Source organism: Ceratotherium simum, chromosome 18, assembly GCF_057802395.1.
Source record: "Ceratotherium simum simum isolate JZ-2026a chromosome 18, ASM5780239v1, whole genome shotgun sequence".
NCBI classification, from domain to species: Eukaryota; Metazoa; Chordata; class Mammalia; order Perissodactyla; family Rhinocerotidae; genus Ceratotherium; species Ceratotherium simum.
Window position 1 is genome coordinate 291,621 of NC_141917.1, and position 26,852 is coordinate 318,472.

At 48.0% G+C, this 26,852-nt stretch overlaps 1 protein-coding gene across 3 annotated transcripts; it reads left to right on the plus strand.

Moving 5' to 3' along the window:
• Positions 1-1,142: 1,142 nt before the first annotated feature.
• EXOC3 (exocyst complex component 3) lies at positions 1,143-26,299 on the plus strand. Of its 3 annotated transcripts, none has more exons than XM_004440027.3 (13): positions 1,143-1,194; positions 2,878-3,068; positions 5,025-5,244; positions 11,883-12,564; positions 14,777-14,894; positions 15,769-15,894; positions 16,966-17,066; positions 18,803-18,913; positions 19,010-19,160; positions 20,808-20,930; positions 23,913-24,074; positions 24,599-24,726; positions 25,787-26,299. In XM_004440027.3, exons 2-13 carry the CDS (start codon positions 2,925-2,927, stop codon positions 25,956-25,958), a joined length of 2,238 nt encoding a protein of 745 aa, XP_004440084.1. In that variant the 5' UTR covers positions 1,143-1,194; positions 2,878-2,924; the 3' UTR covers positions 25,959-26,299. The 3 variants fall into 3 exon arrangements, with proteins under 3 accessions (XP_004440084.1, XP_087299201.1, XP_087299202.1); XM_087443075.1 differs by lacking the exon at positions 1,143-1,194 and adding an exon at positions 1,502-2,652; XM_087443076.1 differs by lacking the exons at positions 1,143-1,194; positions 5,025-5,244 and having other exon boundaries at positions 2,930-3,068.
• Positions 26,300-26,852: the final 553 nt, after the last annotated feature.

Sequence of the window (26,852 nt, forward strand, 5' to 3'; positions counted from 1 at the left end):
CACGTTCATGCTCCAAGACCCACCCAGTTCAGCCTCCATGAGGGATGCGGTGGCCCCCAGAGATTCCATGACAACCAGCTCCACTGTGGGTTGTTCCCATGTGGGCTTCTGGTTTGTTTGTGCTCCTTGACTAGCTGAGTGCATTTTTGATTCCAGGGTGTTACAAAGGCAGCTCGCTAAGAAGCTGCTGAGTAACAAGTAGGTGTGGTCCTGACAGATGTGGAGACAAAGGCCTGCCACTGGTAGGTGAGGGGGGATGTAAGCCGACAAATGCGCAAAGCGTGGTAGTGGACACCATGGTGGAGAAAACACAGAGGTGGAGCATGGGGCAGCACAGGCCTCCCTCACACAGGGGTCAGGACAGTGGGGCAGACCCAGCACCGTGAGGGGGAGTCCCCGGAATGGCGGTCCAGGAGAGGGAACAGCAGGTGCACACAGGGCTCGGCCTGGGGACACCTAGCGGGGAGGACGGGAAGGGTGGGAATGAGAGTTGCTGGGTCAGGCAGGGACCCCCAAATCCCAGCGTCCACCTCCTCCCTGCCATGGGCAGTGACCCTGTCGTGACTGTCCCCGTCCTGAGGGAGTGCCCAAGGGCAGCGACCCCATCATGACAGTCTCCCTCCTGAGGGAGCAGCCCCTGGTCAGGGACCCCCTCCTGACGGTCCCCCTCCTGAGGGAGCAGCTGAGGGCAGGGACCCTGTCCTGACGGTCCCCCTCCTGAGGGAGCGGCTCTTGGGCAGGGACCCCCGTCCTGACGGAGCAGCCCCTGGCCAGGGACCCCATCCCGACGGTCCCCTTCCTGAGGGGGCGGCCCCTGGGAAGGGAACCCGTCCTGACGGTTCCCTTCCTGAGGGAGCGCCCGAGGGCAGCGACCCCCGTCCTGACGGTCCCTCTCCTGAGGGGGTGGCCCCTGGGTGGCGACCCCGTCGTGACGGTCCCGCTCCTGAGGGAGCTGCCCCCGGTCAGGGACCCCGTCGTGACGGTCCCCCTCCTGAGGGGGCCGCCCGGGCTGTGACCGCTTCCTGACGGTCCCGCCCTCCCCCCCCGGGGGGTGGCCCATGGGCAGCGAAGCCCCGCCGCCTCCGCCCCGACTGCCCAGCCCCCCCACGCTTCCGGTCGCGCCTCCGGAAGCGGAAGTGCTTGGGGACCGCCTATTTCCGGTCGGGCGCCGGGTGGCGGTGGCGACCGCGGACGGTGAGGTGGCTCTGGGCGGGGGGAGGGCGCGGGCCCCTGGACAGTGGGCTTCCCCTCCCCGGGCTCCGGCGGGCGTGGCGCGGAGTGAGGCCCCGGGAGGCGGGACGGCACAGCGGGGGTTGAGGGCACAGCCCCTGGGGTGGGGGGAGGGGGCGGCACAGCGGGCAGGGGGCGGGGGCACAGCCGGGCAGCCGGGTGTCGGCGCGCTGGGCCGCAGGGGGTCCTGCCTCCTCGTGGACGGCCGCGCCGTCCGCCTCGCCCCTGGTCCGTCGTCCCGTCTCGGTAGGTGACTGTCCGATCCGAGCGCCGTTCTCTAGAGAGCTTTCCGTGGGCGCCGCCGACCCCCAGAAACGACGTGTCCTCGTGACCCCAGCCCTGAAAAGCGGCCAAGGCCTGCGGTGCGCGCCTGCGACCCGCTGATGCCCGTTCTTGCGTGACTGTCCCGCCCCGTAACGAAAATTGTGCAGGTTTAGTGTCATGGAAATGCTGATCACGTGTCACAGCGAAACCAGAAAACAAAAGCTGACAAATACGCAGTTCTGCGTGCAGTGGATGTCAGCTCAACAAATGCGAGAGAAAACCCGGAGCGAACAGGGCCTCAGGGCGGGATTTAAGGCCGGTTATCTGGCATCTTTGTGTTTCTCTGTCCCATTCAGATTTTCTGCGTTGGTAAACTTGATTTCCTGTCAGAAAAAGTAGAGGGGACAGAGGGTGCTTGCAGTGTAGTTCCACTGGAAAGAGAAGTGGGGAGGCGTTCATGTGCAGACGGAGAAATTATTTAACACACAGCCCTTCACGGGAATCCTTGAATTTCCACATTTGTCTGCCAGCGTGTGGGATGGGGAATGAAGATGTGGGGAGAGGGTGGGTCTTTCTCCTGTCTCTGAGAAGTTGTGTACGGAACACGTGAATGGAAATGGCAGTGTAATAGCTGAGTCAAGGGGCGAATGTTTATGGAATCCTCTCCTTCACCGGACACTCACCAAGTATCCCAGCTTCGTGACTAGGATGTTGGTGGAGCTGGGACTGAAGGCAGGTGTGCTTGGTATCCGAGTAAAGGAGGACCTGTGCCTCTGCCCTCTCACCTTTGTTTCCTAGTCTGTTAAATAGTAGGAAATGGAATTTTGGATGCTACAGACAGGAGTGATTTTGCGGGGGAATCATAGGATGTGTGCAGGGACTTACGCTGGGGGAGGTGAGGTGTGTGCTGTCCTTGTGCCTCCATGTCCTCACTGAGGCGGCCTGGCGCAGCTGCCCCCGCCCCCTCCGTCCCCCAGCCACCATTGTGGCCAAGGGGTGGTGGTGTGCGGGCTCCGGAAATGAGAAATTGGCCCTGTCTGGGGGAGAGAAGTGCCTTGAAGACTGACATCTGATATGATGAGTGGTCTGGGGTTCTTATAGAGACATCCTCCTTATGTTCATGTCTTCTACCTGTAAGCGCCCCTACCCCACTTAAAGGTAAAACTTTCTTCATATTTGCATTCTGAAGGCTTGTCTTTCCTATTAATAAATTAAAATATTTCATAATGCTAGTTCAACTTTCAGGTTTACTGGATTAATGATTTCAAATACTGTCTTTCTAGCTCCCTCATGTGCAACTGACTGTTGAGGGGGGTAAGTTTTGTACCTGATATTTCTACCTTCCTAACACATCTCCTGTTCCCCGTCCCCCCATGCACACAGGATACCTCTAGTATGACAGGTGTGGAGATTCTGCCTGCTCTTTAACCATGAAGGAGACGGACCGGGAGGCTGTTGCAACAGCGGTCCAAAGGGTTGCTGGGATGCTTCAGCGCCCTGACCAGCTGGACAAAGTGGAGCAGTATCGCAGAAGAGAGGCCCGGAAGAAGGCCTCCGTGGAGGCCAGATTGAAGGTACGAGACCAGAGAGGCCATAGGCACCTGCTTCACTTCCATACAGGATTAAGCCATTTATCTTGAGTTTCAGATTCCTGCTTAACGTCATCATTATAATTTTGCTAAATTAGACTTAGTGATGATGTGGAAAGAGGCAGAGCAGAACGTTACCTTTACTTAGTTCATTCAACATTACCTTTACTTAGTTCATTCCTTGCAACAATGTATTAGCAATCAGTAGATCTACAGAGAAAACTGCAGGAATATTGAAAATACCAAAGGAACAACTGCTTTAAGCGTCTGGAAGTGTCTGTTAGCTTTTTAAACAATGCTAAAAGAACAACAGCTATTCTAATTTGTTATAAGCTTTTCTACAGAGTGCCACCAGAGAGCATTTTGTTTAGGTCATTCTAGCACACACTCTAGCAGGCTGACCATGTACCAGGCATTGTGCTGGCCCTGGGGAAGGAAGGGGGAGCAGACCTAGACATGTTTATTAAGAACTTGTAAGAGTGGCCTGGCCTCGTGGCTTAGCAGTTAAGTGTGCGCACTCCGCTACTGGCGGCCTGGGTTCGGATCCCGGGCGCGCACCGACGCACTGCTTCTCCGGCCGTGCTGAGGCCGCGTCCCACATACAGCAACTAGAAGGATGTGCAACTATGACGTACACTACTGGGGCTTTGGGGGAAAAAAAAAAGGAGGAGGATTGGTATAGATGTTAGCTCAGAGCCAGTATTCCTCAGCAGAAAAAGAGGAGGATTAGCATGGATGTTAGCTCAGGGCTGATCTTCCTCACACACACACACACACAAAAGAATGTGTGAGAGTGAGGTAAGAAAGAAAATTATTCTTTTTCATGGTATTTTGTGATATGGATTGGCTTTCAACTTAATTCATACAAAGAGGTGAGGTTTTATTGAAATACACACATTCAGTGTAGTTATAAAAATGTTAAAGCTGTAGCCTGCTGTAGTTGACAGGCAGCAGAAAGGTCTTGGGGATTTAAGAGAATGCCTTTGGGGAAGGTTAATTCTCACACTGATATGGCAATGAGGTCACCTCTCCACTTGAAAACATTGTTACCATCCAGGTAATGGCAGGCTTGATGAGACAGGATGAGGATCATTCATTTGTACCAATGAAGCATCCAAAGACCTGTTGGACTAATGTGAAACAGCAGTTTCATATTAATTTAAAAAATAGTTTGGACCTGATACATTTTTAGTTAGAATTTTAATCTGTTCTAGCAACTTGTGAGATTAATTCACGATTATCAATAGTGACTTAGAAGCCTTGTGTGGTCTGTTACAATCATTGTAAATTATTTCTAAACCAATCTGAGACTCATGGGTGAAAAGTATTCTGGCTTCGATTGTGCTATCTGGTCTTTCCCTTCCCTTCTCCGTCCATCTGCTGCTACTCCTTCATGCCGTCTCCCTTCTGGCTGTACAGCTTGCTGGATGGCATTTCGGTGGACCTGCAGAGTCTGAATCTCAGAGGTACCAGTTCTGTGCAGTGGGGCTGTCTTTGAGCTGAGTCTGATTCTGGCTGAATGGCAGGAGACCCCTAAAGCTGATGGGCAAGTCCTGACAATTTTCTCCACCTAGATAAGGCCTATTAGGACACCTGGAAGATCCTGCATGGAGTCTTTCTAAAGATACTGTTTAAAGAGTGGCCACGGGACCCGAGGCATACCAATGGTGATGTCCAGCGTCTTCAGGCTGAGGAGTTGGATAAAGGAGAATTGTGAGGTTTTCTCAACAAACCTTTAAAAGGCATTGTTGTTCTGTTCCAAGGCAGCAAAGAAAAAGTTACCTTGTGAATCAATAAAATCCTTGTTGAGTTTTCTTCTCTTTTCTTTGGGTATTGACCGTTCCCTGCTACTGAAATGTCTCTTTTCTGCATTTGAACCTCCTGGAAAAGATTTGTTTGTGGCTGTCCCAGCTTTGTTCAGCTGCATGGTGTCTCCCTTAGGCCGCAATCCAGTCGCAGTTGGATGGGGTGCGCACGGGCCTGAGCCAGCTCCACAATGCACTGAATGATGTTAGAGACATCCAGCGGTCACTGGCTGACGTCAGCAAAGACTGGAGGCAGAGCATCAACACCATCGAGAGCCTCAAGGACGTGAAGGATGCTGTTGTGCGACACAGCCAGCTCGCTGCAGCCGTGGAGAACCTCAAGAACATCTTCTCAGGTAGCCAGGCGGGGCCACTGCCGATGCTCACCCCACGACTTGGCACATGTTTTCCTGGCTCTGTGGGTGACACAGAGGCGGTTCCAGCTTTTGTGCAGTATTTTTTGTAGACTTGCCTCTGTAGACAGAACAGTTAGCTTCTGCTTTGAACATGGATGGAGATCATCAGTTGACCAAGTCAAGGCTAGTAGAATGCTTGCATCTGTGTTTGTCAGGACAGAGGCACAAAATGGGTAAATGAACAAACACTGTGTGCGCTTCATTCCCTCAGCTGCAGTGTGGCTATTAAATCAGTAGACCAGCTTGGACCCTGCCACGTGCAGAAGAAGAAAGATGCACCACACACCTGAAAGGAGCATGTGGTCTGTGAGAGCAGCAGCTCTGTGGATGGGACAGAGAGGGAGCAGTTCCCAGAGGGAGAGGTGATTAAGGAGAGCAGCAGTTCCTAGGTGGAGGAATGGTGTGCACGGGACAGGGGAGGGGTGGGCAGAGGCAGGGAGGCCAGGAGCCGGGCATGCTCTGGAGTCCCAGTTGTGACTAGAATCAGATGTGAAGGAAGATGCTCCACAGCCTATTCGGGAACAGTGTCAGCCACCTGGGCAGGGTTCAGCACAGCCTCCTCACACTCAGTACTGTGTGGAGAGCTCCTCGTCTGCCCCACAGAGCCCATCCGTTGCTCATCCCCTCGCCTCTGTTAGGGTCACCAGCATCCCAGCAAGAAGCCTCGCAATGGGCTAACCACTTCCCTTCCTTTATCCTGTGTCTGGTTTCAATGAGTTCTTTTTTCCTTCCCCAAACTCGGCTTAACCCCTGAGTGTAATCTGGCACATTTCCTCCCATCCACCCACCACTGTGAATCCACAGCGTGGGTGGCCTTGCTCCTGCCACATCGCACTTGATGACCTGTGTCCTGTTCAACCCTGATTCCTCTGGACTCATCTTATGCCTGTGTCTGACAGCAGCGTTGCTGAGTCCCTGGCACCATTGCTCTGCATGCTCATCTTCTTGGGCACTTAGAGCTGTGTCCCCCTGTGAATGGCACAGCACTGCCGACTCCACAGTGGGTACTCAGGAAGCAGCTCCTCTTGGTAACTGTTGATTGCTTGAAATTGGAACAAAGTCTCCATGCCAGAATCTCCTTCATGACACTCAGCCACTGCCTTCCTAGTTAATTTCTCTCCTCTTACATTTTCCTGTTGACTGGCAACATTTCCTTCCAGTCTTGTAAAGCTAGTGCCAAATGACCAAAAAGTTACTTTGCTAGAAACAGCTCATCCACAGAAGTTGAAAGTAATTTTCTTCCCTTGATGGACAAATGAGGCTACAATGTATGCCTGTGTTTGTGGGGAGTAGTTTTTTTTCTTTTTTTTTTGTGAGGAAGATTGGCCCTGAGCTAACATCTGTTCCCAATCTTCCTCTCTTTGAGGAAGATTGTTGCTGAACTAACATCCCTGTCAGTCTTCCTCTATTTTGTATGTGGGACGCTGCCACAGCGTGGCTTGATGAGTGGTGGGTAGGTCCACGCCCAGGATCCGAACCTGCAAACCCCGGGCCACCGAAGCGGAGCACGTGAACTTAACCACTACACCATGGGGCCAGCCCCAGGAGTAGATTTTTACTGGGAGGGTGTTGTGCTTGTTTGGCTCACTTCAGACTTTTCTCATTGCTTGTGATTCAGTAGTGCTGTGCACACAGCCTTCCCCCTCCCCCCTTTTTAATGTAGAATACACCTAATATAAAATTTACCATCTTGACCATTTTTAAGTGTACAACTCTGTGGTATTAAGTACTTTCATATTGTTTGGCTACAGTCACCACCATCCATCTCCAGAACTCTTTTCGTCTTGCAAAACTGAAACTCTATGTCAATTATATTGCAATAAAACTGAAAGAAAAAGACCCTGAAACTCAACACCTATTAAATGGTAACTCCCTGTTCCCCCTTCCCCCCCAGCCCCTTACTAGTTATAAGTCTATTCAGATTGTCTGTTTCTTCATGATTTAGTCTTGGATGGGTTTTGTGTTTCTAGGAATTTGCTGCTTCATCTAACTTATCCAGTTTGTTGGTGTGTAGTTGTTCATAGTACTCTCTTATAATCTTTTTTATTTCTATAGAATTGGTATTAATGTCCCCACTTTCATTTCTGATTTTGGTGTTTGAGTCTTTTCTCTTTTTCTTAGTCCATCTAGCCAAAGATTTGTCAATTGTTGATCTTTTCAAAGAACCACCTTTTGGTTTTGTTGATTTTCTCTATTTTTTTTAATTCTCTGTTTCATTTGTTTTTGTTCTAATCTTTATGATTTCTTTCCTTCTGCTAGCTTTGGGTTTAGCTTGTTCTTTTTCTAGTTCCTTAAATTGTAAAGTTAGGTCATTGATTTGAAATCTTTTCCTTTTTTTTTTTTTTTTTTTTTTTGCTAAGGAAGATTAGCCCTGAGCTAACATCTGTGCCAGTCTTCCTCTACTGTGTATGTGGGTCATCACCTCAGCGTGGCTGACGAGAAGGTGTAGGTCCTTGCCTGGGATCCGAACCTGCCAGCTTGGGCTGCGGAAGAGGAATGTGCCAAACTTAACTACTATGCCAAAGGGCTGGCCCCTGAAACCTTCTTTTTTTTGTGAAGAAGATTAGCCCTGAGCTAACATCTGTTGCCAGTCCTCCTCTTTTTGCTGAGGAAGATTGGCCCTGGGCTAACATCCCTGCCCATCTTCCTCTACTTTATATGTGTGATGCCTGCCACAGCATGGCTTGATAAGCGATGTGTAGGTCCGTGCCCGGGATCCGGACCTGTGAACCCTGGGCCGCCTAAGCAGAGTGCGAGAGCTTAACTGCTATGCCACTGTGCTGGCCCCTGAAATCTTTTTTTAATGTCAGCGTTTATAGCTATACACTTCTCCCTAAGCAGTGCTTTTCTTGCATCCCGTAAGTTTTGGTATTTTGTATGTTTGTTTTCATTCATCTCTAAGTACTTTCTAATTTCCCTTGTGAGTTGTTTGATCCATTGGTTGTTTAGAAGTGTGTTGTTCAATTTCCACAATTTTGAAATTTTTCCAATTTTCCTTCTGTTACCAGTTTCTAACTTCATTGTGGTCAGAGAGAATACTTTGTGTAATATCTGTCTTTTTAAATCTGAGACTTAATTTGTGGCCTAACATATGGTCTACCCTGGAAAATGTCCCATGTGCACTTGAGAAGAACATGTGGTCTCTGGTTGTTGGGTGGAGTGTTCTGTATGTGCCTGTTAGATCCAGTTCGTTCATTGTGATGTTGAAATCCTCTATTTCCTTACTTATCTTCTGTCTGATTGTTCTGTCTATTATTGTGAGTGGCATGTTAAAGTCTCTAACTATTATGATAGAACTGTTTATTTTTCCAATTCTGTTAATTTTTGCTTCATATATTTTGATAGTCTGTCATCAGGTGTGTAAATGTTTATAACTGTCATATCCAGGTGTGTAAATGTTTATAACTGTTATATCTTCTTGCTGTATTGAATCTTTTATTTATTTATTTAAATTTTTGTTTCTTTATTTTTTCCCCCAAAGCCCTAGTAGATAGTTGTATGTCATAGCTGCACATCCCTCCAGTCGCTGTACGTGGGACGCGGCCTCAGCACGGCCAGAGAAGTGGTGCGTTGGTGCGCGCCCAGGATCCGAACCCGGGCCGCCAGCAGCGGAGTGCGTGCACTTAACCGCTAAGCCACGGGGCTGGCCCAAATCTTTTATTAATATATAATTCCTTTTTTGTCTCTTGTAAACTTTTTTGATTTAAAGTCTATTTTGTCTGATTAGTATAACCACCCTACTCTCTTTTGGTTACTATTTACGTGGAATATCTTTTTCCATTCTTTCACTTTCAATCTATTTGTGTCTTTGGATCTAAAGTGAATCTCCTGTATACAGCATATATTGGATCCTGTGTTTTTATCCATTCTGCCAATCTTTGTCTTTGATTGGATAATTTAATCTACTTACATTTACAGTAATTACTGATAAGAAGAGACTTAATTTTGTCATTTTCCCATTTGTTTTCCATATGCTTTTTTGTCCTGTCGTTGTCTGCATTACTGACTTCTTTTGTGTTTAGTTGGTTTTTTGATAGTGAAACATTTTACTTCCTTTCTCATTTCCTTTTGTGTATAGTCTATAGCTATTTTCTTTATAGTTTCCATGGGGATTACATTTGACATCCTAAAGTTATTACACTCTAATTTGAATTTATATCATCTTAACTTCAATAACACACAAAACTCTGCTCTTTTACAACTCTGTCCCCACCCCTTTTGGTTGTTGGTGTCACAAAATTACATCCTTATACATTGTGTGACCAAAAACATAGACTAGTTTTTCTTTTTTTTTTTTTTATGCGTTAGTCTTTCAAACTATTTAGAAAACGTAATGTGGAATTATAAACCAAAGTTATAGTAATACTAGCTTTGGACTATTAATTTTTTATTGTAAATGTATTTGTCTCTTAAAATATGTAGAGCAAAAAGTAGAGCTACAAACCAACGTTAGAATAATACTAGCTTTTACACTTGCTCATATATTTACCTTTATTGAGATCTTAATTTCTCCATACGGCTTGGAGGAACTGTCTCATGTCCTTTCACTTCACTGCAGGACACCCTTGAGCATTTCTTGTAGGTCGTGTCTAGTCGTAACGGACTCTTCAGCTTTTGTTTATCTGGGAACGTCTTCATTTCTCCTTCACTTTTGGAGGACAGTTTGCCAGATACAGGATTCTTGGGTGACAGTTTTTTTTTCTTTTAGTGCTTTGAATATCCCAGCCCTGCCTTCTGTCCTCCAAAGTTTGTGATGAGAAATCTGCTGATGATGTTACTAAAGATCCCTTGTATGTGACAAATTGCTTCTCCCTTGCTGCTTTCGAGATTCTCTGTCTGTCTTTGGCTTTCAACAGTTTGATTATAATGTGTCTTAGTGTGGGTCTCTCTGAGTTTTTCCTGCTTGGAGTTTATTGAGCTTTTGGATGTTTATATTCATGTCTTTCATCAAATTTAGTATTTTCAACCATTATTCAAACCATCTCTCTCCCCTTTTTCTTTCTTTTCTTCTTCTGGGACTCCCACAGTGTGCATGTTGGTCTGCTTGACGGTGTCCCACAGGTCCCTCAGGCTCTGTTCACTTTTCTTAGTCTTTTTCTTTCTGTTCCTCAGTTTTGATAATTTCCATTGTCCTATCTTCAAGTTTGTTGATTCTTTCTTCTGCTTGCTCAAATCTGCCTTTGAATCCCTGAAGTAAATTTTTCATTTCAGTTATTGTACTTTTCAGCTCCATAATTTTTTGGTTTCTTTTTGGTTTTTTTCTCTTCATTGATATTTCCATTTTGTTCATGTATTGTTTTCTTGACTTTCTCCACATCTTCCTTTAGTTCTTAAGCATATTTAAGACTTGTTTTAAAGTCTTTGTCTAGTAGTTGTACCATCTATTGTTACTCAGGGATGGTTTCTGTTGATGTCCTCCAAATGTTTCTGTATTGCAAATTATGTACAGCAAATGGTATCCCCCAATGTTGTTTCTGTTATTTTTTACTTTGAGTCTCCATACTTTCCTATGTCTTTGTATGCCTTGTGACTTTTTTGTTGAACACTGGAGATTTGAATCTAATAATGTGGTAACTCTGGAACTTAGAGTCTCCTCTTCCCCAGGGTGTGCTGATTTTTGTTTATTGTTTTGTTTTTTTTGATTGATGTAGGCTGTCTCTGTGCTGAGGATCAGGCTGAGATGTAAACTTCAGGTCTTCTTGGGTCTTCTCTGAGCTTGTGCCTCTCCCTGGCCATGGGCAGTCACTTTCTAAATTTTCCTGTATATTAGGTTGCTTTTGAATGTCCTAGTCTTTTTTTTTTTTTTTTTTTGTGAGGAAGATCAGCCCTATGCTAACATCTGCCAATCCTCCTTTTCTTTTGCTGAGGAAGACTGGCCCTGGGCTAACATCCGTGCCCATCTTCCTCCACTTTATTTGGGACGCCGCCATAGCATGGCTTGCCAAGCAGCGCGTCAGTGCGCGCCTGGGATCCGAACCGGTGAACCCCGGATTGCCACAGCGGAGCGCACGCACTTAACCACTTGCGCCACCACGCCGGCCCCTGAATGTCCTACTCTTTAACATCTAGGCACCGGCCCTTTAAATCCCTAGGAAGTCACCCCAGCTGGAGGGAGAGGGGCTCACAACAATGGGGACGGAGGGTGCAACAACAATGGCACTGCCTCTGTGTTTGCACCTCTGTGCACAGAAGCAGCAGTCAGCAGTTGGAGCACAGATTCCCGATATTTGGAGGACAGGGTCCTTTTTGCTCACCCTGGCTCCTACAGCTGTATGCAAGATGCTCCAGGAAACATGTTAGGCGTGGCTGGGGCTAGGGGTGGGGATGGGTATCTGCTGCAGTACCAGGAGCTGGAATTGAGGAAAATTAACTGCAATTTGCTGTCCAAGCCTTCCCTGGAAGTTGCAAGCCTTTAGTAGACACCTGAGTTCCAAAATAGTTACTCAGATCTGTCACTGCAGTGGTCCTCCAGGTGGGAGAAAGATTCCTGGTGCTTCCTCCTCTGCCGTCTTCCCAGAATTCTGCAGAGCTTTTTGTGTGGTTTTTTTTACATTGCCATCTTGTGTCTTTTTCCCTAGTGCCCGAGATTGTGAGGGAGACCCAGGACCTCATAGAACAAGGGGAGCTTCTGCAGACCCACCGGAAGCTGATGGACCTGGAGTGCTCCCGGGACGGGCTGATGTACGAGCAGTACCGCATGGATAGCGGGAACACTCGCGACATGACCCTCATCCACGGCTACTTCGGGAGCACGCAGGGGCTCTCTGATGAGCTGGCCAAGCAGCTGTGGATGGTGCTGCAGAGGTCGCTGGTCACTGTCCGCCGTGACCCCACCTTGCTGGTCTCAGTTGTCAGGATCATTGAAAGGGAAGAAAAAATTGACAGACGCATACTTGACCGGAAAAAGCAAACTGGCTTTGTTCCTCCTGGGCGGCCCAAGAATTGGAAGGAGAAAATGTTTGCCATCTTGGACAGAACTGTGACTACTAGAATAGAGGGCACACAGGCAGACACCAGGGAGTCTGACAAGATGTGGCTTGTCCGCCACCTAGAAATCATAAGGAAGTATGTCCTGGATGACCTCATTGTTGCCAAAAACCTGATGGTTCAGTGTTTTCCTCCCCATTATGAGATTTTCAGAAACCTCCTGAACATGTACCACCAGGCCTTGAGCACACGGATGCAGGAGCTCGCATCGGAAGACCTAGAAGCAAATGAGATCGTGAGCCTGTTAACATGGGTCTTAAACACCTACACGAGGTAACTCCAACTTTATGTCTTGTGTTTTCTTTTACATAGAAACTGCGTATAAAAACATACCAACAAACAGTTTCTAAAGAGCTACGGAGCCCTTTTGCTCCGGGCAGGTGCTGGGCACCCACAGGCATTGTTTTCTGGTTGATGAAAGTCTCCTTTCCGGTCCATCTGTGGGGGCTTATCTTTGAAGTTAGGGCCCAGCCTCTGGTTTATGAATGCTCTTGCGTTTGGGTGGTGCCTCTGCCCTTGATGTCCAGTCCGTATTGGGCAGTTAGTTTAGCGTTGGGCTCTTCTGTGGTGCTGAGTGTTCACCAGACACTAACCTGCTTCCTCCTCACGGTGAGACTGTGATCAGGTAGTTTCACCACCTTGGACAGGTGAGGACATGTGGGCACAGGAGTTCCCATGACCTGCACAGTCACATGGCTGCTGAGGAGACACCAACTCACTCCTGCCACTTCTAACTACCCCAGGTTGTGTTTCTTCTTCTCGCTACTATGCTAGAAAATCAGGTGTCCTTTTTGCGTTTCAGTCTTGAGGTTTTGTCACTTCACAGAAGGGACATGAACTGCTTCGTGCATGTGTAAGTTTGAGGTAGGGTTTCAAAAACAAGGTGATGGTGGGGTATCCTGAAATTCTTTAAGATTAGCTGGCTGAGAGGAAAACACATTTTAATTTTGCATGGTTTTGTGAATAGAAAATAATAGTATTAAGTACTGTGTTCTAGTTTTTTTTTAGCCTATCTTTTTGCTAGTGTGTAGAAATTAATTAAACCTCTTATTTTAGCAGTAGGATTTTGGAATTTTTTTGTTTGTGTTTTGTTTGTTTTTTGGTAATTGCTTATAGTAGAGATGTGTACATTTCAATGCAGAAAAATATAAAGAGAAAGGGATATCTCATCACCCCTGGATAATGATGATCGTTGTGGCTGGCGCTTTGGGAACCACACTGCTCACTGTGCTAGGCCTGGGCCTTCTGTGTGTTGCCCTCACTCAGCCCGTGAGTCAGCAGTTGTCGAGATCACTCATTCTGTGCCTTGACTGTGCAGGCCTCTACTTACATGTTACCCCATGGGGAAAGCACTGTAATGATCATCTCTATTTGGTACATGAGGAGACTGAAGCACAGGGGGTGACGTGCCCAAGTTCACATGGCCAGCGAGTGGGAGGCAGGATTCATATCCATGTGCTGGGCCCTCACCCGTGCTCTGGCGACCAGACTGGGATGTGCGTTTGTATGCCATGCACAGTTTTGTGTCTTGATTTTGTTTTTCACTCATCACATTGTAGACATTTTTCTGTCCTTGGGAATTCTTTGATAGCTTCATGTTGCTCATCATGTTCTATCACATTGGGCTTTTCATGGGGAAAGTTGAACTGCTTCAATACTAGAAACATTTTCATGCTGAATTCATGTTCTTGGGGTGAAAAGAATCTAGGTTAAGTAAATAGTCTTAATATTTGCAGAATTTTATGAAGTACTTTTTTACTCAAAAGACCTTGGATTTCTTATCAATGGTGGACTATTAATATTCAGTATTGTCATTCTAAACACATATTTAGGGATTGCAGCATAAGGCATATGAATTTTCCCAACAGTTGAACTTTGGACTTTTAAGAACCCAACCATATACCCAGGTATTACCTGTTTTTTGAGAACTTTTTTCTGAAACGTCCAAATCCCTGCTTTCTTCAGCACAGAGCACTGAATACAGTGCCACTTTTCCTTGCTGACTCGTGTGTCACTATGAGTGTCCTGTTCTCTGCTCTAGGCCTGTCCTCCCGCAGGGATTAGCAACGTTAACTTCAGCAGCTTCTGTTTCTAAACAACAGCACAGGTTTATTATTCCCCTGTGTAATAGAACTTGTCTATTTAGCACCTCCTGTGTACTAGGCCCTGGTCATCCCCACAAGGTGCTGTGGATAGAACGGATCTTACCCTCATGGGGCTTCTTTCCTGGGTGGAACCTCCAGCACCCCATGACATGGGCATAGTAGTCCAGGGCCGGGATTGAGGTGCCTTAGGTGGCCGCAGAGCCAGCATGCCTCGGCCCCTCGCCCAGCCCTCTCCTCAAGGCCCCTCTCCCACTCCCTGGCCCAGCAGTTAAGGGTGGTTGGGCATTTGTGTGTCAAAAGAAATAGCAACGCTTACCTGAGAATTTTCTCTGTGTATTTCCCTAGTAATTAGTGTTTCTCACTCCTGTTTTTCCCTGTAGCACAGAGATGATGGGGAACGTGGAGCTGGCCCCAGAAGTGGACGTCAGTGCCCTGGAGCCTTTACTTTCTCCGGACGTGGTCTCTGAGCTACTGGACACATACATGTCAACTCTCACTGTGAGTAGAGCAGCGTGTGGTCCTGAAACAGGTTGAATCCAGTGTACAGATGGCTCTGTTGGGTCTCTCTGAGTTGGGCTGTAACTGATGCCAGTGGGCAAAAGAAGGCGGGCGAGAAACCTGTCTTGGCGTTGGCTTCCTAAGGACGCACAGGCTCTGTTTCTGGGAAATTGGGTCTTGAAATGTACATTTGCCAGTTAGATGGGGAGAGTGGCCCAATCTCTGGCCCTGGGTCTGGAGATTGTCTGGGGTGTCCATTCTGCAAAAGTGGACGTCTCCTCTGGCTTGAGGAGTGAGCCTGTCCTCTTCCTGGTAGGATGTCCTGCTGATGTGCAGCCTGGTAGGATGTCCTGCTGATGTGCAGTGGCACCTGCCAGCCTCGTGGCACTGAGCCTGGGAGTGGGAGGGTGGCAGTTAGAGGACCAAATGCTGTCCAGTGGCCCCCAGGCAGTCTTAGGGTAAGATGAGGTCAGGGTTTGCTTCATGGGACAGCGTTCTGACTGAGGTGCTGAGGCCCATGCCCAGGAAGTAGGCAGGGGCTCTGTGCCCCTGAGGTGACTGCAGTGGTGCCTGGTCTTTCGTGGACGGGCCTGCTAGAGGCGTGTCGGCCTCGGTCTTCCCAGTGCTTCTTACTAGCCCAGCCTGTCCTCCAGTGTGATGATTGCCCAAAAGGTTGTCAGTAGAGGCTGCCGAGGGCACCGCCTACCATGGATGTGGCTCATGGGACAGGCTCTCTGGTGTCTCTTTGGGAGCAGGGATTCCCAGGGTGCTGTATTAGGTTTCTGCAGCTGCACCACTGAAGAGAGGCCATTTGGCTTGACTCAGAGGGTCCTGTTCTTTCCTTCCTTCGTCTGTGATGCTAAACTTGCCTCAGTCAAACATCATTGCCTGGCTGCGGAAAGCACTAGAAACAGACAAGAAAGACTGGATGAAAGAGACCGAGCCTGAAGCCGACCAAGACGGATACTACCAGACGACGCTCCCCGCCATTGTCTTCCAGGTACCATCTGTGGGTTCCTGGGTCACTAATGGGTCATTAATAGGGTCCCCGGGTTGTACAAAGGAACACAAAGTGCCTCTTAGTAAAGACAGAACCCTGCCTCGCGCCTCAGGTCCTTCTCTCTCTCTTTGTCTTCTTGCCGAGTAGTTTTGCCTAGGGTCACTTTGGTTTTCCTAATCTTTGTGGATTTGAACTAGAACCTAATTATATGTTATTTGTGTGTGACGCTCAAATTTGAGTTTGCTTGTTTGATGTTTCCTGATATTGTTAATGGCCAAGATTTGTCTTCATAACTGCCACATAACTGAGTCTAACCTGATGGGTTTTGAGAAGAGTCCTTTAGACTTGAACGATAATCATGCATTCTTATAGTTAATTTACTTTTTAGTGCCTGGACACTTGCTGGTGTCCTCCAGTTTCCTTCCTCTTTTTCCTTCTGGCCCGTCGAATTTTCTTCCTTTGAGTAACGTTGCTGCTGGTAGGAGGGCTGAGTCTTGTCAGAATGTTCGTGTGGGACTCTGCCTTCTGACGCAGGGCTTGGCCTCCAGCTGGGCAGAAGTGAGCACTGGTGGGTGTCTCTCTGGGTGATACCATCAGTTAGAGACAGATGAGTCCTTTATTTTGGAACCTCTGAGGTTGACGACAAGGACTTCGGGTGAGCTCTGTCTGCTGGCCCTGCTTGGTCCTTCCAAGTCTGGCTCCCCTCAGCTGCAGTGTGTATCCACTTCTTAAGAAATCCATATCACAAATAACAGCCCAGCCCCTGCACCCATGTGACCCCTGCCATACCGCCCTCCAGGGCCCCTTCTGCCTGTCACTCGGTGTGAGTCCACTTTTCCCCCTTTGTGGAGATCAACCTGATGGCAGGAAATTAGGGAACGATTCACTTGGGTTTTTTACCCAACGAGAAAGTGGTTTATTTGTTTAACCAGCTTTGTTATTTTTCAAGTGGTTTCATTTTTTTCTTTGAATTTGGACTATCCTAACTACCACTTAGCAAATGGGGTTGATATAATGGGAAAGCTGCACTTTTATGTTTATATCAGAATTCATAAGTTCTCCAATTTTTAGATGTTTGAACAGAATCTTCAAGTTGCTGCTCAGATAAGTGAAGATTTGAAAACAAAGGTACTAGTTTTGTGTCTTCAGCAAATGAATTCTTTCTTAAGTAGGTATGTATTTCTGCCAGTGTCCTATTTTAGAAAGTATATGTTTTTAAAAATTAAAAGCAAAAATTTGTTGATCCTAAGATACTTGCTATTAAAAAAGAACTTAAGCCTGGATTCGCTGTAGTTACCTTTGTTATTTAGAAACAGGCCTTTTCTCCTTATCTTCCTTTGAGTGGATTACACTGTCCCCTGAGATCCCAGACCCGACCTGCCACCAAGCCCTTCGCAGTGTGATCAGCACTGGGGTTAGAGCTTCTCCTTGGGACGTTGTCCTTCCTGTTTTCTTTCCTGGGGGCCAGGGAGGGTAGCTCCAGCCCCGGTGGTCACTCCACATTCCTACCACTGTGAGAGGGTGCCACAGCAGAGCCGGCCCTCGACAGGGGGCTCGGGGACCTTGTCTCCAGGATGCCTCCCTCCCTTTGAATTGTTCCTGAAGAAGATTTTCAAACCTATACGGAAGTATAGAGAATGGCATAAAAAACTGTTTACCCCTCAGTCGACCAGTTTCAAAAGCTGTCCATTTAAAGCCACCCCTGCCCCCTTCTGCTGAAAGCAAATCCCAGACATGATGGATTTCATGCCTACATGCTCTACCTTAGCTACAGTACCTTCGGCCCACGCAAACATTAACAATCATTCCATGGGATCTTCTGACACCAAGTTTGTATTGCGTTTTCCCAGTAGTCTCATAACCCATGTTATGTATTCACATGGGTTAGCAGGAGACCTGCATCGCATATGGTCTTTTTGGGTCTTGGGTCTCTGGACAGTGGAGCAGGCCCCGCCCCCTCCCCCCGTCAAGCCACTGGCTGTGGAGACACAGATCCTCCAGCCTGTCCTCAGACTTTCGTCTGCCCACCAAGCACAAGTTGGCTCTAAAGGCTTGTGGGATTCCTCTTTATTTATTTATTGTTTTGCAAGAACTCTGCTTAGGTGGTGTGTGTATGTACTCCACGTTGTAGCACGTCAGGAGATGCGTGTTCCTCTGTCCTGCTCTGGTGGGTGCCGATGCTGGGCCCCTCACTTAGAGTCCCCCTGGGCCGTCCTTCTAGGAGTCGTGGCCTGAGTCAATAGGAATGAGGTGGGAATCTTCGGTAAAGAGGAAGTTTTCCCCATCAACCTCAGCTCTTTGATCACCTGGACCACACTTTGGATAGAAATGCTTAATTTCTCTTTAATTGCCAATTTTCAGTTTGCTTCTTTCTTAAGATCTATTAAAAATATACACAGCGTGTTGTGCTATTCTTCTAGTCCCGTATATGTTTGAGAATCCTCATGGTAAGTTCAAAAATAATGTAGCTGTCTCAGTTGTTTGCTTTCTTAACATCTAAAGAGTCTAATTTATTTTTAATTTGAGTTCTTCAGGGAAAGTTTTAGACAGATTTGATAACGTTCCCAACACTAGTATGAGTTTTTAGGCAAATTACATGTCTGATACAATAGGATAATACTTTCCCAATTACTTCAATCAAATATTTCGGAATTGTTTGTATAATCAGAATACTGAACCATATTTTAAAGCCTGATATGAAATTAATTTTTAATAATCTTTTTTAAATGGTCAACTTCTCTGTTCCTCTATTAGTATAGATCATCCAAAACAAATATTTGGTTTTTAAAGACTCATATGGTCAAGTGTTAGTGATGTGAAATTTATTAGGCATGATGTCAGTGTGGTGTTTGGAACCCTGCCAGGTTCTCCTTTAGTAATGCTCTTGACGTGGGCTGTGTGTTCATAGATACAAAGATGAAGCTCAACTGTATAAAGAAGAGCATCTGAGAAACCGGCAGCACCCACACTGCTACGTCCAGTACATGATTGCCATCATCAACAACTGCCAGACCTTTAAGTGAGTGATCCTTACGGAAAATGGAACTCAGCCTCGAGAGAAAGATGGGGTAAGGACACTCAGCTGCCTCACTGAGCCTTTACCGTTTCCTTGCAGAGAATCCATAGTCAGTTTAAAAAGGAAGTATTTAAAAAATGAAGTGGAAGAAGGCATATCTCTGAGCCAGCCAAGCATGGATGGGATTCTGGACACCATTGCGAAGGAGGGCTGCGGTAGCCTGCTGGAGGAGGTCTTCCTGGACCTGGAGGTGAGCTGGCTCTTTCTTCCTCTCATTTTCTGGGCTGAAAACGCTGTTTCTGGGGGCCGGCCCGGTGGTGCAAGCGGTTAAGTGCGCGCGCTCCGCTGCGGCGGCCCGGGGTTCGCTGGTTCACATCCCGGGCACGCACCGACGCACTGCTGGCAAGCCATGCTGTGGCAGCGTCCCATATAAAGTGGAGGAAGATGGGCACGGATGTTAGCCCAGGGCCGTCTTCCTCAGCAAAAAAAAGAGGAGGATTGGTGGATGTTAGCACAGGGCTGATCTCCTCACACACAAAAAAAAAAAACAAAAAAAACGCTGTTTCTGTTCCACCCTCCGGGTCACACACTGTGAACTGTACACCATGTGAGCCATACACTTGCATTTGTCTCCAGTCACGGTTCAAGCGCTGGTGCTTTTCTGTGATGTGGTGGCTTTGTATGATGCAGGCCCGGATTTTGGGTCTTTCTGATACACAATTGAATAGGGACTCCCAGTAAATATTAAAGAGGCTGAAGTGCTTAGTGGATTACAAAATGGAAACAAATACGTAGAAAGAGATCTGAGTATATTCATTAGCAAATTCTTGATCCTAAAACTAAATTGAGAACACGTGTACTTGCACACATCTCATAGACCAGTCTCAGTTTTGAATAAAGATACAAAACAAAGTCATTAACAAAATGTGTTTAGCATCATATCGAAGGCATAACACACCATGAACAAGTAACATTTATTTCAGAAATACAAAGGTGATTCAGCATTGTATAGATATATTAGCAGAAACCAGAATATGTTTAGAAGATGAAACCATGATCATCTCGGGTCCTGCTGGGAAGGACCTCCTGGGAAGATTGGTGGGATCATTTCCCGACGTCTGTGACTTTCTTAAAATGGTTTAGAAGACAAAGATATGCTTTTGGAATTATTTCAGAATATTAAAAGAGACAGTATAATAGAAAAGTAGACAAAGGGCATGAATAACCATTTCACAGAAAAAGGATTACAAATGTCCTAAATATGAAACAAAATGCCCAATCTTACTCATCTTCTTCAAAGGAAAACAAATTAAATATTATTTGTTGCTTAGCAGGATGGCAGGGGTTGAAAACATTGATTCCCATCTGTGCTGTTGAGGGCATGAGGAAAGAAACGCTCCCTCGTGTTCTGTGTAGAACTGGTGTAGTGTTTGGAGGGCAGTTAGGAAACAGTTATCAATGTTTTAGTCTGCATACTTTTTGACCCAGCAGTTCCACTTTTTAGGAATTTCATCTGCAGAAATATACAGAATCACTGCAGCATTCTTTATAATTGCAAAATGTGAGAAATTTTAAACGTCTATCAGAACTGGGTAAATAAATTGCAGAATGACCATATAATAAGTATATGTAGTCATTAAAGGTAAAGTGTGTACGCACAGATACCTACATATCTAACACCAGCTCATCACAGAAGTCACCTATAGTATAAGTCTCATATAGTGAAAGTAGGAATTTGCAGATTATGTACAGTAGAGTTTTTACGTGACTCTCTGTTGCTATCATGGTCAGAACATCAGTCAGACGTAACAAACTAGGCTCTGCAGCACCTCCCTCCTGATGCACCTGAAGTGGAGACAGTGTCCAGGTAATGTTTTCTGTGGTCTCTGCTTTTCAGCAACATCTCAGTGAGCTGATGACAAAGAAGTGGCTGTTGGGATCAAATGCTGTAGACATCATCTGTGTCACCGTGGAAGACTATTTCAACGATTTTGCCAAAATTAAGAAGCCGTATAAAAAGGTAAGAATAGGGGGCCTAGTCGTGTCGTGTGAGCTCACCTGCATACTGGAGCCCGTCTGGCATCTTGTGTAGAATTCAGTGTCAAGTTAGTTCTTCTGTGAATGGAACTTCATGGGTAGTTTTATTAACCCAAGGCAGGTAGGAGACGTCGTGTCTAAAGATAAGATAGAGGTGGGGGCCAGCCCCGTGGCTTAGCGGTTAAGTGCATGCGCTCCGCTACTGGCGGCCTGGGTTCGAATCCTGGGCGCGCGCCGACGCACCGCTTGTCCAGCCATGCTGAGGCGGTGTCCCACTTAACAGCAACTAGAAGGATGTGCAACTATGACGTACAACTATCTCCTGGGGCTTTGGGGAGAAAAGGGGGAGAAAAAGGAGGTGGATTGGCACTAGATGTTAGCTCAGGGCCAGTCTTCCTCAGCAAAAAAAAAAAAAAAAAAGGATTGACATGGATGTTATCTCAAAGCTGATCTTCCTCAAAAAAAGAAAGATAAGGTAGAGGTGGAGGTGATGGGGTTTCTGAGTGAAAGTTGGCACTACACATCAAACTTGACTGCCTTCCGACGCCCCACTAAACCCACACTGACACATGGCTGCAGACCTGGAACCTGCGGGTGGTGGGGACCCCTTGAATGGCGGATGGGGACAGTCGCCGTGGCTCTGATGAGAGGACCGGGGAGAAATGGTGGTTCCCTCACCAGATCCCCGCCTAGGACATACTGTGGGCTGCCGGCCTTTCTCCACTCCGGGAGAGGCCCCTGAGAACCCGGGAGCTGCATTGCAGACGGGAGAATGAAGGGACCACGTGCACAGAGCCCTGTGTCACTCGGCAGTCTGTGTCTTCTCGAGTCTCACCATAAATGCCGCCGTCTCCTCGTCAAGGGCCTGGGCATCTTTCCTCAGATGTATTCTCTCCGCCTGATGTAGTTTTTGCTGTTCTTGTTGTCGAAGCCGTTACTTAATCAGGCTTTCTAGCTGTTTGTTTCTGGTTTATAGAAATGTGAGTGGTTTTGATAGGTTGACCTCAACATCCAGACACTTTGTAGAACCTTCTGATTGTTCCTAGGATTTGTCTCCAGGTCTTTCCAGGTCTCTGTGTAGACACTGGTTCCATGGTGAACAATGACTTTGTGTGTTTTCCCTTCTGGCCGTTACACCTCTTCTGTCTCCTTGTCTTCTGCACTGGCTAGGACACCAGCACAGTGGGCATTCCTGTCTAATTCCTGGTTTTAAAGGAAATTCTTCTGACTCTGCTATTAAAAGTGATACTTTTTGGCCACTGTAGATAGCAGTCAAAGGAGCTGGGGTATTTGGGGGCAAACTCAAAAAAAAAAAAAAAAGTGGTACTTGCAGATGCACTTAACTAATCTGTCCTTTCACGGCTGTTGGGAAGCCTCTCGTGGTTAGAGGTTGGTGGGGCCATCTCTGGCCAATTTTGAGTTTCTTGTTTTGCAGTTTTTGGTGACACCTTTTATTTATTTAAACATTTTGTATGTCGATTTAATGGTGCCTGACGAGCCTGTGTGTGAAGTCCTCCGGCCAGGGGCTTGTTGTCTCAGCCGACCCCAGTCTTGGTGGCTCGTCACTGGTGCGATTGGGAGTGTGTGTGCCTGAAGAGAGAATGTTTGCTCTCCCAAGAGCTGGGCCCTGTTGGAGCAGCACACATCCCTTAGACCCCACCCTCGACTCCATGTGGCTCCTGGATGCCATCTCGCTTTGTCTTGTTTGTGGCCCTTGGGGGCGCCCCTCACTTTGGCACAGGGAGTGGAGCCTCCCGGCCTCCCCAGGTAGACACAGCTTCTGTTGTTTGGTCTCAGGGCTCTGATGCGAGCCGACTGCCTGGTGCCCATCTCCCGCTGAGGGTGGGCTCTGGCAGGAACCGAAGTCTCCATGTGTCTCCATGTGTGGTGGAGAGAACATGGCCTTCTGTGAAACTCCCCCACATGTACGGACTCGAGGTTCCTCTTTCCTCTGAAGCTCCTATCACACCATCTCCAGAGACTGGTAGTTAAACAACATTCTGTGAACAAGGCACGATGTGTGTGCTTCACACACGTCAGTCCTGTGGGCCTGGGTTTGTGAGGGCCGGGTCCCCAGTTCCCCCACTGAACCCACACTCCGTCCTTGGGGTGAAATGCTCAGAGACGCACACAGGTCAGGGCAGATCGAGGAGAAGTAGGCCCGAATCACCCAGAGTGGCTGTGAGCCCCTGATCAGGCCCCAGGGGAGCAGGTGCTGCGCAGAAGCCGTTCTGCAGTGGCATCCCTCCATGAATGACATGTCAGATGAGGCTGCAAGCAAGCGTCCTGTTTGGGGTGCTTTATTCTGTTTGCTTTCTAGAATGGTGCGTAAGCAGCTACGGTGCAGTCCGTTCCATTGGGCGCCCACTCTGCACGGCTTCTTGCTGGCGCGTTTGCCCGTGCTGCAGGTATGTCTGTTCCAGCGTTCCTTTCACCATTGACTCTAAGGAGAGATAGTGAATGCTGTCATGATTTTCTAAATAAAATTCATAATAAAATTCTTAATAAAAATGCGTATTTAACTTAACATATTTATTTTTTATTTATTTATTTTTTTGTGAGGAAGATCAGCCCTGAGCTAACATCCATGTTAATCCTCCTCTTTTTGCTGAGGAAGACCGGTTCTGAGCTAACATCTATTGCCAATCCTCCTCCTTTTTTTTCCCCAAAGCCCCAGTAGATAGTTGTACGTCATGGTTGCACATCTTTCTAGTTGCTGTACGTGGGACGCAGCCTCGGCATGGCCGGAGAAGCGGTGCATTGGTGTGCGCGCGGGATCCGAACCTGGGCCACCAGTAGCGGAGCGCACGCACTTAACTGCTAAGACACGGGGCCAGCCCAACATATTTACTTTAAAATCCTGCTGTTTGTATTGATGAGGGATGGGAGGAACGTGCTCTGACCTCTTTGTGCGTTGACCTAGATTCGTGTTAAAGCCTTCATGTCTGCTCGTTTGCTCTTCCAGAGAATGACGGCCGAGGCACACCGGCGTGTGGTAGTGGAGTACCTGCGGGCCGTCATGCAGAAGCGCATCTCGTTCCGGAGCGCTGAGGAGCGCAAGGAGGGCGCCGAGAGGATGGTCAGGGAGGCTGAGCAGCTCCGCTTCCTGTTCCGCAAGCTGGCCTCTGTGAGTGCTGCTGCCACCACGTCATCTCAGAGTTAACAGTGGTTAATAAGGTCGTTCTGTGCTTATTTTTCGGTTTCCACCTCAAGGACTTTTTAGGCTAGTCCATCAGGATCACTCATGTCAGGAACCAAGTAACCAGTTGATTCTTTTTTTTGTAAATAGGATTTGCACGCAGATCTGTGTGACCTTGTGGTTGGGGGCACTTGCACTCAGGGTGATAGCTTCTGGCGGCAGCGCATAGCCAGACCTGACGCTCATGGGTCCCCGACCCTTGTGAGAGTGCTGGGGTTCTCCTCCTCAGATGCTGGATTGACTTAAAATTGGGTGCTCCGCCCCCAGACTCTCCCCACTCCGTCTCAATGCCGAGTGCTCACACAAAACAGCCCCCACTGTGGGAATGAATCTTGAGGTGTTGATGTGAAAGGAAGGAGCTGGGCTTGCCAGCCAGGTGGCCTTGGCCAGAGAGAGGGCTTGACAGAGAGTGGTGTGCGTGCTGCTCATCACCACTGCATCCTGTCTCCTAGGGGTTTGGTGAAGATGCAGATGGGTACTGTGATACTATCATAGCGATTGCAGAAGTTATCAAGCTAACAGACCCTTCTCTGCTCTACTTGGAAGTCTCGACTCTGGTCAGCAAATACCCAGACCTCAGGTAATGGTGTTCTGCTTCAGCTGGAACCCGTGGAGCAGCAGCAGGGTCATTCCTGGGGTCACTGGGAATTGGAGGGTCCTGGGTGTTAGGCGTGAGCCCTGTGGGGGTGATGATGCAGCAGGTCTGGGCTCTTGTGACGACGAGTGGTGTAGACAGCCGCGAGCAGAATGGGCTTCTGAGAACTATGTCGGACACACCGGTGTCTTGTATGCCCTCCCACCAGGCCGCAATTCACATACTTCCTAAGTGTCAGAGTGGGTGGGGGCAGGGTTGGGGGGCTGCATCACCACACTCTATGGTCTGGGTGGGAAGGTGGCTGGCAGAGTGGGTTTAGGAAGCTTGTCTTGTGCTATGTTTGTAGTGGGTTCCAAGAAGGGACCCCCTGTTCCACACAGGGCCAGGACACCGCCTCTCCTGTGTGAGGGAAGGGGCCTGCCCGTGGTGCTCGCTTCAGGCCCCTGCTAGCCTTTGTGAACCCACCATGGACACCTGCCACCTCAGCCTGGCAGCTCCTCTCTGCCATTGCTCTGGGCCTGCATGAAGTGGGAAGAACCAGCAGTCCTGAGTGCTCTCCGAAGCCCTCCCACTCTGGTTAGGCAGTCTACTAAACAAATATTTAGAAAAGGCTACATTTTGGAAAAGTTTAAAAACTTTGCAATTGTAGGGGGCCAGCCCCGTGGCCTAGTGGTTAAGTTTGGCGCACTCTGCTTTGGCAGCCTGGGTTCGGTTGCAGGATGCGGACCTACACCACTTGGTAGCGGCCATGCCATGGCAGCAACCCACATACAAAATAGAGGAAGATTGCCACAGATGTTAGCTCAGGGTGAATCTTTCTCAGCAAAAAACAAAAACAAAAACAAAAATCTTTGTAATTTTAGATTGAAGGAAAAGACCACAGTAAGATGAAAACTCAGGCTTCTCTCCCTCTGGCATGATGAGGGTGACTTGCCTTTCATCCACAGCCATTGACCCCATTTTGGGGCCCTCAGTGTCGGCCATGGGGGTGAGCAGCTGCAGGTGCACCCCTGACATAACCCTGACGTCTCTCCCCATCCCCCAGAGATGACCACATCGGCGCGCTGCTGGCTTTGCGAGGGGACGCCAGCCGGGACATGAAGCAGACGATCATCGAGTCACTGGAGCAGGGCCCTACACAGGTGAATCCCAACTACGTGCCCATCTTCAAGGAGATCGTGGTTCCCAGTCTGAATGTGGCGAAGCTCCTCAAGTAGACTGTTGGTTTCCAGCCTGTGTGTGATTCTGCCCTCATTATCCCACCCTGGAAACATATGACAGCCAGAGTGACCCACAGGCCCACAAGAGACGTCTCGGTCCTGCGTGCCTGCCCCTTGCGGTGCCGAGCACACGGCTTCTTGAAGAACAAGCACTCTGGTGGCGTGGTTCTTGTGGCTTCCTCATTCTGTCCTTGTGAGGCAGGGTTCTGGTGTGAAATGCCTCGTGGTGGTTGTCCTCATTCACCTCTGGGTCTTCCCTCACTCTGCAAGGTGTAAACACTTCTGAAACTCTACTGCGTAATAAAAGAGTCTCAAGTTCTGTGGGGAAATGAAAACTTCCCAGTTGTGAAGATTTTTTTTAGTGATGACTTTACGATGCCCAGAAACCACTTGGTTGTCAGATACATCATTTAAAGGTTGCTCCTTGGCCTGGACATGGGGGCCAGCGTCCCGTGGCTCAGCATGGAGCCTCCTGTGCTGAGTGTCCCTTGTGTTGCACCGTGGGCTCTCATCTGCTGGGCCCCTGCCCCTGTCACCCCACTGCTGGGGTCCAACTGGTGTCCATCAGGCATACTGCTGCACACCCTCCCACGTAACAGACCTGGCACCAGGCAGTGTAGCCAGGTAAATGCTCACTGGTGGAGGGCGATGTCGAGAGTGCCAGGTCTGGTAAACGCATGTGTGAGCGCAAACGTTCATCTGGTGCACGTTTCAGGATCTCTGAGCTGTGCTGCTTCCTGACACATGATCCCTGAGGCCCTTTGTCATCATTCAGCCATTTCTGCACAGCATCTACCTTCAATGGTAGTCTCATTTTTCACATTAATCTTCAATTTTACACCAAGTTAATTAAAAAGTTACACGGTGAATAAACCATGAGCCCCTGTCTGT